Source organism: Mobula birostris, chromosome 7 (genome assembly GCF_030028105.1).
Source record: "Mobula birostris isolate sMobBir1 chromosome 7, sMobBir1.hap1, whole genome shotgun sequence".
Lineage (NCBI taxonomy): Eukaryota > Metazoa > Chordata > Chondrichthyes > Myliobatiformes > Myliobatidae > Mobula > Mobula birostris.
The window spans coordinates 52,883,643-52,895,777 of NC_092376.1; the positions used below are offsets into that span (position 1 = coordinate 52,883,643).

A 12,135-nucleotide genomic window follows, 5' to 3' on the forward strand; every position below is an offset into this window, starting at 1 on the left:
TTAAATAAATGTCAATTTATTTTTAAACAAAATATATCCTATGTTGCCTGAAATTATATTTCAAATATTAGTCAACAGATTAATTACCCAAAGGTGAACTGGGATCTAAAATGAAATCTGAAAATGTTAGAAATGCACAGTAGCTTATTTACAATCTGAAGAGCAAGGTAGATTATATTTCTGGTGAGACACCACATTCGACTTTAACATTTCCAGTTAAGATGGATAAAGCATTCTAAGGGTTTAAACCCTAAATAATTTAGTACCTGAGCAATCCAGGCCATGTAACACGAGGGAACAGCTGACACACTGGGAGAGTTGTGCTGATTTTCTGAAAGTCGATTCCCATCAAAGCTGCATCCCTCTAGATATAGACCTCCAATCTGCCACAGAAACAGCAAGTTATTAGAGTGCGTATCAAAAACATTTATTAAAAAACTAAATTTACTCTTAATTAATAAGGATAAAAAAAAGACTGAGAAATTGAATCACTTTTTCTAATAAATAATAGGAAGGTAAAGCCTATAACCTTGTGCGAAGAAAGGAAATCTGATTCAAACAAATAACATTTCCATGATGGCAAATCCTCGAAACCTCCCCTTTCACCCAAAGATGAGAGGATAAAGTTGTATCTTTGCAAGATGTACACCATCTACCTGTAGATACAATTACGGTTACAACAACTTACAAAATATTTTATATTATTATATTGACCAATATGAATTTCAGAACAATGGGTATTTGGCCAATGTTTTCCATGAAATCCCTCAGAGCTTTGACAGCAATTTGTATGATCTTTAGCCTAGTACACACTCACTAATTTAAAACTGCACAATGGCACATGAAAAAAGAAAATCTAAGTATCATCAGCTCTCAAGTAAAGGAGAACTCTCTGGAAGTTAATTTTGTAATGATGGCAAGACTGTCAGCTCTGCCACCTTTATTGTGTAAAACCAGGGCTTCCAGATTCGTGCAGTTAGATGTGTAACCCCAAAGATGTTACAGATATACTGAGCTCCACAGGGTGCTTTGTTAAGATCTTTGCAGATCCAATCAACACAGAAAAACTGAACTTTTATTTTAGTTTTAAAAAGCATATTAAGAGCAATTGAAAATATTAAGTCTGTTGAATGAGACTTAAGTGAGTTTTTAGCACCATACCTAATTACTGTCGCAAAACTTTACTAATTCTGTATTACTAATTTTAAACAATGCAGTGTAATTCTCTTAGAAAAAGAAATCTATGGTCCAGTAATCTTTTTTTTTCAATCCAGAAAGTGTAGTGCATGAACCAGATCCAGGGAATTTATGTAACAGAATTAACTTGGCATACCTAATACATTGAAATGCCTTTCCTCCCTTTGCTCAGCCTTGAACCCAACATCAATTATATAGTTTTGTAACAATCTTTAGTCCTTGATAAGTTACAATAATTAGGATATGTGTAAGAAACACAATAAATCAATTTTTATTAAAAATCACAATTTAGACAATTTAGTAAATCCATCCATCATTGTAACTATCTTGTTAAATAATTCAACCAAATTACTTGTGTGAATTCCATCCTCATTGACCAAGACATATTAACTTGCAATTCCAACACACTAAATTTAAAATGATCATCTTCTTCTTAAGTCTCAGGTGTAAAGAAACCATTTCTGACAATCAAGAAACAATTGGCTTAAGAATGCTAAACTGTGATTGGAATGAAAAGAGAGATATGCTGCAACAAAATAATATTTTTCCCATTAAATGCATTCAGAAAATTGCTGTCAGGAGTTGCAAGGTAATTTTTAATGAAACTGGAGATAGGAACATGAAGGAATGTTGAAGTAACGCAATTCAGGTGTGAAATCATTTTGAGAAACAATGTGGCATTCTCCACATAGTCTCAATGTCACATGCATTTGTAATTTTTTGAATTTGTTTATCTCCACTAGATCCTTTCACTGGATTAGATCTCTCAGTTAAAGGATATGTTTGCATAGTCACCAGTTCCCATTTAAACTTCTGTGTTTTGTACCTCAGTGATGCTAACTGGTTGGCACACTCTGAGAAGCTGTAATTAAGGAAAGTCTTCATTAAAAAAAACATTAATTTAATTTAAAGAAAAAATCTTCCCACTAAAATAGGGATTGAACTAAGTAAAGTCCAGTTTTCATGAATATATAAATATTGCTTAGTTTATTGTGGCATATTGCTTAGTCTCAGTGTAGTAATTTTTATTATTATCTCAAACAAAAATTAATTCAGTATAAGAATGTATAGAGTTACAGTGAAAGAGGCTAAATAGCTACAAGTAACAATGGATAGTCTCTTGTATGGTGTTATGTTGTAAATCTACGGACAGAAACATTACCGAACATGTGCAGTAAAACAACACATGCTACAAAATCAAACTGAAGTTTTCATTGCCTGGGAGTATTGTCTTCACATCATCCTGTAAGTTACCAATTGAAAGGCTTCACTACCTAAGTTCCTCTAATGAAGCAGTCCCTCTAATTGAAAATAACATTGCTTTTCAAGACATTTCAAAATTCCAGAAGACTGTCACAATTATGAAGTGTGTGCACATCCTCCTGCTGAAATGTAATCATAATTGTTAACTCAAACAAAAGGTAACTTTATCTTACAGATTTCTTACCCTGACTTGAAGTTTTGCATCCAGTATCCGTTCTTTCCATGTTGCCACAAGTTTCAGGCTGTCTATTGGGCAACCAATAACCCTGCAATGTAAATAAACTTATTAGAAATATTTGAAACTTAGAAATTATCTTAGATTTTTTGCAGTTGCCTTTATTGATTTTCTCCTTTATTACTCTTTGCCTTACTCCACAAAAAAAAAATAAATGTCACCAGGTGTTCAAACACAAAGGCTTACCTTGCCGTTTCTTGACGCAAAGCATTCAGAAAAGTATCTGGATGGAACAGTTCAGATAGGTCTAGGGTATCGGACAGCAATGACTGATTTTCAGCTTTTTCAACCCATTGCTAAAACGAAAAGAATGCAAGTTAGAATTGCTTGAATCACATTTTTGTTTCAGGTCAGTTTTTAGTTTGTTCAAACAGAAATGTACTTCAAATGTTTGACAACATAGAATAAGATTTTTTAAAAAGAGATACATCAGGGAAACAAGCCCTTTGACTAACTATGTCTATCCACGGCCTCCTCTACTGTAAAGATGAAGCCACACTCAGGTTGGAGGAACAACACCTTATATTCCGTCTGGGTAGCCTCCAACCTGATGGCATGAACATCGACTTCTCTAACTTCCGCTAATGCCCCACCTCCCCCTCGTACCCCATCTGTTACTTATTTTTATACACACATTATTTCTCTCACTCTCCTTTTTCTCCCTCTGTCCCTCTGAATATACCCCTTGCCCATCCTCTGGGTCCCCCCCCCCTTGTCTTTCTTTCCGGATCTCCTGTCCCATGATCCTCTCGTATCCCTTTTGCCTATCACCTGTCCAGCTCTTGGCTCCATCCCTCCCCCTCCTGTCTTCTCCTATCATTTGGATCTCCCCCTTCCCCTCCCTCTTTCAAATCCCTTACTCACTCTTCCTTCAGTTAGTCCTGACGAAGGGTCTCGGCCTGAAACGTCGACTGTACCTCTTCCTAAAGATGCTGCCTGGCCTGCTGCATTCACCAGCAACTATTATGTGTGTTCCTTTGGCTACCCAAATGGGTGCTGACCATCAAACAGCCAATTTAATTTAATTTAAAAGAAGTTGCAAATTATAAGTTTCACAGGCATATAACCTGCTTCAGACCCTTCCTCTGGTAGTTGGTAGCTCCACATTTGACCACATTGTGTGTGTGAAAATTGTCATTCAGGTCTCCCTTAAACTTTTCCCCTCTCACCATAAACCTTTCAGCTTATGATTTCCTTTCCCTGGGGAACAAAAAAACTGTGTGCATTCACCCTATCCATGATTGTCATGATTTTATACACTTTATACTGCTCAGTTTCCTACACTACAAGGAATAAAATTCTAGCATCCCATAGTCCAGTTAGAGCTAGTCAGCATGGTTTTGTGAGGGGCAGGTTATGCCTTACAAGCCCAACTGACTATTTTTGAAGTGACAAAACAAATCGATGAAATAGCACAGTGGATGTGATATATATGGAATTTAGTAAGGCATTCAACAAGGTTCTCCATGATAGGTTCATTCAGAAAGTCAGGAGGCATGGGATGCAGGGAAACATATTTGCAAGGTTTGCCTACAGAAGGCAGAGGGTGATAGTAGGTGACATTTGGAATCCGCGACTAGTGTTGTTCCGCAAGGATCTGTTCTAGGACCCCTGCTCTTTGTGATTTTTATAAATGACTCAGATGAGGAAGTGGAAGGGTGGGGTTGTAATCTTGTAAATGACACAAGATTGGTAATGTTATAGATAGCGTGGTAGGTTACAACAGGACATTAATAGGATGCAGAAATGGGGTAAAAAGTAGCAGTTCAAATGCAGTTCAATCCAGCAAAGTGAGTGCTGCACTTTGTAAGGTCAAACTTGAAGGAAAGTAGAGTACAAAGTTAATGACAGGATTCTTGAGTAGTGTGGAGGAAGAGAGGGATCTTGTGGTCTAAGTCCATAGATCCCTCACAGCTTCTGCGCAGGTTGATAGAATTATGAAGAAAATGCATGGTTTGTTGGCCTTCTTCAGTTGGTGTATTACGTTCAAGAGCTGCAAGGCAATATTGCAGCTCTATAAAGCTCTCATTAGACCACAATTGGAGAGTTGTATTCAGTTCTGGTTGCCTCATTACAGCAAGAATGTGGAAGCTATAGAAAAGGTGCAGAGAAGATTTACCAGGATGATGCCTGGATTAAAGAACATGTTTATGAGGAGAGGTTGAGTGCACTACAGCTTTTCTCTTTGGAGGGTGAAGGATGAGTGGCATCTTGATAGAGGTAAGTACATGGTAAGATAAAATGGACAGCCACTGCATAAATATTCCATGTTTACAATTAATAGCCATATTACTTGATTTTAATATATGTCTAATAGAGTTCCAGGTAGACATTTGCAAACCCTAAATCCAATGAAATAGAATGTACTTTAATGTTAGTGACAAGAATCCCACAGATGTACAGTACCAAGGCACTGCTTCTGAAAGTATATTTTAAAAATGTAGCTACATTTAAGGAGTATTTTCTTTTATATGTGGAAACGAGAACAAAACAACATTAGGATGTGTCAGTAATCATAAACATGGTTAATGTCTTTTCTTTCAAATGAAATGTTTCTTGCTCTGTGTTGAACTCCTATTGATGTGCCTATTCTATAAATTTTCTTTATGAAATATCTGAATATATAACAAATGAATTAAGCTGGTGGTACGTAACATATTGTGCTTGCCTCGGGATATTTCAGCAGCAGTCACTTGTTTACTGCAACATCAACAAACTGTACATGACACACAAGAACACGGACAGACTTGGTAACTTTGTTTTTGTGTACATAAAGCTGTATGCATTCAGAACCATGTAAAAGCCACAATAACTTGGCTTTTAGGGCTAAACTTAATTTAAATGCAAAAAACGGCATAAAAGCACAATTACATCCTTATCCAATTTCCATTCAAATAGCCTCTTTATCTTCTCTACAGCAGTGATTTGCACTCAAGCAGAATTGTGCAGGATTACATACACAGCCGGATGGAACACCAAAATAGGAACAGTCATTAGGAACAGTAGGCTCTTTAGCCATTCAAGCTTGTGCCACCATTTAATCAGATCACAGTTGATTGGTGACAACTCCATGTGCTCAGATTTTCCCACATCCATTCCTTTCTTTGCTTATCAAAATCCATTAGACACATTCAGAATTAACAAATGATCTAGCACAAATGTCATTTGAAGATGTTTTAAAATTATTTCCATCCTCTGCATGTGGAAGTGTTTCTGAATGACAACCTTGAAAGGCTAGACTTTTACCCAACTCCAGACTCTCCAAAAAACAGAAATTCTTTGTCTCTTATACCAAACAGCTCCTCTTAATATCTTAAATGTTGATCAATGCATCTTCAATTAAATATCTTAATCCTTGGGGGTGCAATTTCTCCATTTAATTTAATCCCAGCAAACCAGTATTGCACTTCTTCCAAGAATTGTATTTCCTTTCTGGAGAGTGGTGCTCATAATGTGAGGTTGATTAAGGGCTTTGTATAACTGTGGCATTACTCACTCTGTACTCTAGTCCAATATTCCATGAGCCCGTTTTACTATATCTGTACCTCTCCATTTATATTTTAATTATCTATTCACATGGAACTCCAAATCTCTTCTCAGTGTTATCCTTTGAAAGTCCCATGTGAATGATATCACATTGAAATTAATTCACCACACATTTAAGCATTGACTCAATCTTTCTTTTCAAATCTTTTTATTACATTATAATCAGTTAAATGAACATATCAATAATAACAATACCAAGAGAACAGGATCACAACATTAGCAATCATATATACAAACACAATTATCATATCCAGACAGGTCCTCCCGATCTCTTGATAATTGAAACCAAAATAAAGTTCAAAAAATTTGTTCAAGGGAAAAAAAAGCCCAAAACCCCCCTAAACTAAAAGTCAAATAAACATTGTTCAGGAAATGTCACATCTAAACTCAATCTAATGATGTCATTTTGTGGTGCGTCCATCTACACTGATCATAGTGCTACTATGTTATATCAATCACAAAGTTGGATAGCTAGCTTTCTATTGCACCATCTGCAATTTATAATTACAGTGAATAACTGTGACTTAACACAGATCCTTTCAGGATTCCATTTGTCATATCCTGCCAACTTGAATGTTTTCCCACCGCCCATTCAATTTCCGAGACAGGCCAGTAAATTGTCTTTGCTTCTGTGTGCATTACTTAGTACTGATGATTTCTTTTGAGGGATATTTACAAATATCTTCCGGAAGCTCTCATAAATTACATTCATTCACACCCTCCTACAAAAATTATGTTTCTGAAAAGTTAAATTAGATCTGCCAACCATGGTCAAACCTTTATAAATCTATGCTTAACTGCTTCAATTGTTCAAGCTATTCAGTCATCTTTTCCTTAATTATGGGCTTTAGTTCTTACATCGTTCGTTATGTGTCATGTAATATGGTGTGGGCTACTTTAGTCTTTCCGTGACCATGATTGTTCTTGGCAAACTTTTCCACCGAAGTGGTTTGCCACCGCCTTCTTCTGGGCAGTGTCTTTACGAGATGGGTGACCTCAGGCATTATCAATACCCTTCAGAGGCTGTCTGCCTGGCATCAGTAGTCATGTAACCAGGATCTATGATACACACCAGCTGCTCACACGACCATCCACCACCTGCGTCCATGGCTTTACGTGACTCTGTCAGGAAGTGGGCGGGCTAAGCAGGTGTTACACCTTGTCCAAGGGTGATCTGCAGGCTAGCGGAGGGAAGGAGCACCTTACACCCCCTTTGGTACAGACTATTTTCCAACCCACCACCCACAGTTCTTACATAACTGAGCTATAATTCTTTAATTTTCATCCTTCATTTTCCAAGCAGCAGCTTAAACCTTTTCCATCATTCTATGATGTATATCCATGCAGAGAAAAGTCAAATGAACATTGTTCAGGAAATGATTCATCTAGACTTATCACTTCCTGAACAATGTTTATTTGACTTTTCTCTGCATCATCTTATGACATTAACAAACAGTAGCAGCAGTTTTTAATCATCTACACAACGTACAGCACCAAATCATCAAGACTCCTTAGAGAGAACCTTCCAAAAGCATGAACTCAAAAGAGGGACAAGAGCAGCAAAAGCATGGGAACATCATTACCTGGAAGTTGCCCTAAAAGCCACACAGCATCTTGCCTTAGAAATAATATTGCTGTTCCTTCACTGTGGCAGGGTCAAAATCCTGGAACCCTCCCTCATAGCATACCCATACCTCAAAGAATGCAGTAGTTCAAAAGGACAACACATCATCATTTTCTCACAGGCATTTAAAGATGGGCAAGTAAATACTGGCCCTGCCTGTGAAGCAACATCTCTTGAATGAATAATGAAAAATGAAGCTAATAATGCCTAAAACTAATACTTAACTTCAGGGCCTCAGCTTGTAATCTATGACATTTTACCAAAAGCACCAGTTCACAAATGTCACACATCAAAGTTGCTGGTGAACGCAGCAGGCCAGGCAGCATCTCTAGGAAGAGGGACAGTCGACGTTTCAGGCCGAGACCCTTCGTCAGGACTAACTGAAGGGTCTCGGCCTGAAACGTCGACTGTACCTCTTCCTAGAGATGCTGCCTGGCCTGCTGCGTTCACCAGCAACTTTGATGTGTGTTGCTTGAATTTCCAGTATCTGCGGAATTCCTGTAGTTCACAAATGTGTAGTGTTACAAAGTGCATCTACACATGCAGTTAAAATGGAGCTGTCCAAGGGATGCACACTGGTGAGTAACCATGTGTAATTTCAGGAATAATCCCAGAAAAATGAATCTTCTTGGCCATCTTCACAGGGGCACTCAAAAGAGCAGCTGTTAATGGTAGCTTCATAGAAAGGGGCTGAATGTGCTGACCTCTCCAGGAGGACCAGGGCCAGGATAGATACGGATACAGATATTTCACTTCTATGGCAGAGGATTAGGCATCCTGGTGTTAGAACCAGACACCAGGAGAAAGCATTGATGACACTTGGGTCACCCAAATAATGAAAGCAACCATACTTAGAACATGCCACTACATCTAGTTCATCATTTTTGATTTCCTTTAAAACAAGCAAGATCTTTTTCTGTACATGTCACTTGTAATGGAAGATATTGCTTTAATCTTGTAACTGCTGTAAAATATTGCCATAATCATCAATTTTTGAATTGTTCAACACATGATCTGCATTTCCTTGCAATAAGAGCTCCCTCAGATGGCTTATTTATGAAATGCAAAACCTTCTGCAATTCTGAAGCATATACAGTACCTATAAAAAGTATTCACCCCCTCCCCCTTGGAACTTATCATGTTTAATTGTTCTACAACATTGAATCACAGTGGATTTTAATTTGGCTTTTTTGACACTGACCAACAGAAAAAGACTCTTTCATATCGAAGTGAAAATAGATCTCTACAAAGTGATTTAAATTAATTACAAACATAAAACACAAAATAATTGATTGCATAAGTATTCACCTCCCCCTCATCCCTTTAATCACACCAGATCATCACTGGTACAGCCAATTGGTTTTAAGTTACATAATTAGTTAAATGAAGATCTGTTTTGGGAGACCTACATGGTGTTTCAATTGATAGTGGTAAAAATACACCTTTATCCGGAAGAGTCAGTATTCTGGCTAAAGCTACACCATGAAGACAAAAGAACACTCCTAGCAACTCTGTGAAAAGCTTTTATAAAAGCACAAGTCAGGAGATGGATACAAGAAAATTTCCAAGTCACTGAATATCACTTGGAGTACAATTAAGTCAATCATCAAGAAATGAAAAGAATATGGCACAGCTGTAAACCTGCCTAGAGAAGGCGATCTGCATAAACTGAGTGACTGTGCAAGAACGGGGACGTGAGAGAGGTCACCGAGAGACCTATGACAACTCTGGAGGAGTTAGAAGCTTCAGTGGTGAGATGGGACAGACTGCGTCTACAACAACTGTTGCCCAAGTGCTTCACCAATCGCAGCTTTATGGGAAAGTAGCAAAGAGAAAGCCACTGTTGAAAAAACTCACATGAAATCTTAGCTAGAATTTGCCAGAAGGCATGCGGGAGACTCTGAAGTCAATTGGAGGAAGGTTCTATGGTCTGATGAAGCCACAATTGAGCTTTTTGGCTGTCAGACTAAACACTGCACAACATCAAAAACACAACATCCCTACTGTGAAGCATGGAGGTGGCTGCATCATGCCATAGGGATGTTTCACTGCAGCAGGCCCTGGAAGGCTTGTGGAGGTAGAGGGTAAAATGAATGCAGCAAAATACAGGGAAAAATTCTGGAGGAAAACCTGATGCAGTCTGCAAGAGAACTGCGACTTGGAAGAAGATTTGTTAAGTTAATGATTTGGAGTAGCCAAGTCAGAGTCCAGATATCAATCCAACTGCAAATTTGTGGCTGGATTTAAAAAGGGCTGTTCATTCACGATCCCCATGCAATCTGACAGAGCTTGAGCAGTTTTGTAAAGAAGAATGGGGAAAAATTGCAGTGTCCAGGTGTGCAAACCTGGTAGAGATCTATCCACACAGACTCAAAACTGTAATTGCTGCCAGAAGTGTATCTACTAAATACTGACTTGAAGGGGGAAAATACTGAATTGTTGAAGGTTTAACCTTTCTCTTTGCAAAGTAACCTGATCTTAATAAATCCAGGAATGGGTAAACAACAAACAACCACAGTACTCATAGGAATGGGAAGAAAACAAAGTTAAACTTACAGGTACTAAGCTGTTTTCCTATTCTTTGCTAAAAGTAAGCCTTTTGTAGATGTTAGATAAGGTTTGGCTGGGAAATTGCTTGCATGTTTGAGCAAAATTTAAAGAGTTAATGTAATTCACAAAGATTGATTATCTAATTAATATCACTCATATAGGTTTTACCCAGAATCTACAAATAATTTATTGCATTACAAAGGACATTTGGGTTTCCCAGTGCTTGTATGTGTGCTCAACATGAGCCTTACTCCACTTTGCATCAATATACTGTATATTTTATATATGTATATATAGTTTCTCTCACATACCTATCTCATCTCCCCCTAAACCTATCGTTGTTAATCTTCTCAATTACTTTAGAAAGTAGCAAGCTCCATAGTCTGGGTAAACAAAATGTTCTTTTATTGGATGTATTAATGACCTGCTCTCATTTATGGTCCTTAATTTTGGATTTCCATAAATTGAAACATCTTCTCTGTACTTCTCCTATCAAACATCTCCAGAATGTTATTAGACTATTATTTTGGCAGAATAGAACTTCTGCCTGGTTCGTCTTTCTTCTTAGATCAGTTCTGTTAACGGCCTTGTATTTCTGCTGCGACTCTACATCTTTCTGAAAGACTGAGACCCGAATGATGCAGAGTACTCAGCAGTTGCATACCTGTTATAATAAAACTCCTTAAGTGGAAATGTACAATTCAATCAGTAATCTAAGAGGATCATTGATTTATACAGCTGTAAAAATAATTTTGTTTCCAGCCTTTTAAAATAATCAACATTTAGCACAGATACATCAATTAAATAGAATGCATTTTTAAAATTCCTTACAATGTAACAACTTTATATTCTGTGACTCACTGCTGTAACAAATTCTATACGGGCAGGCAAAAGCCATTGAAATGAGTGCTGCTTCTCAGGGCACTGTTGAGATAGCAGTCACTCACTGCTGCAAGGACGCAATGAACAATTACATCTTCTACATCAGATATATTTTGAAACTAAATTATAACCTCACTTTAAAAAGTATTAAGTACAGAACCTCAACCTCTCTGAAGATCAATGCTTGTTTGGTGGTGAGACTGTTTGCTTCAATTACCCCAAGAACAGTACCACTGGAGTTTATGCTCTTGGCAAGGCTACTCATGGTCATAAAGTCAACAGAGAAGTTCCAGACAAAAAATTATCCTAAAGCCTTCAACTCTGGAACAGGTGGAGGAAGGCCATTGTCAGAATCTAAAATCAAAGTATGTTCATCGACAACCAAAAGAACAATTGCACAGTGATTTTGACCTCAGTTGTAGCTGCTACCAATACTGCTTTCAGCGATATTCAGCTTGTCGGTGGTGGAAGAATAATGGAAGATGCACCGTTTTCTGAATGGGGAAATCACAGTGCGATCCCAGCCAATGGAGTACTTTTCAAGTCTTGGTAGTAATATGCTGCCATCAAAGAGAAAGTCCAGCAAGGGTCACTATCAGTGCTGTTTTCTTTAAGATTAAAGAATAGATCTTCAAAAACAACGACCTTGTTGATAAATATCCCGGTTTATGGGGCGTTGGGCAGACTACCTTACTATTTGCTGCAATACGTCTACAAATGCTGCATTAAGACCTTTGAAGACTTCATTTAGTTGTGTTTGCATTCAATCCTGGCTTAATGGAAGCATTAGAGAGACCATTGCATCTGAATGTCCAAGAACTCTTTCCTTCACCGGGTT

At 37.7% G+C, this 12,135-nt stretch overlaps 1 protein-coding gene across 7 annotated transcripts in view; it reads right to left on the minus strand.

Moving 5' to 3' along the window:
- The window catches only part of dync2h1 (dynein cytoplasmic 2 heavy chain 1), a 474,884-nt gene that overhangs the window by 11,357 nt on the left and 451,392 nt on the right, over positions 1–12,135 (minus strand). For all 7 annotated transcript variants that reach the window (XM_072263133.1, XM_072263132.1, XM_072263135.1 and 4 more), the window contains 3 exons: positions 2,882–2,991; positions 2,645–2,726; positions 267–383 (listed from right to left, as the gene is read on the minus strand). In XM_072263133.1, coding sequence (XP_072119234.1) covers positions 267–383; positions 2,645–2,726; positions 2,882–2,991 — 309 coding nt within the window. The remainder of the gene's footprint in view (positions 1–266; positions 384–2,644; positions 2,727–2,881; positions 2,992–12,135) is intronic.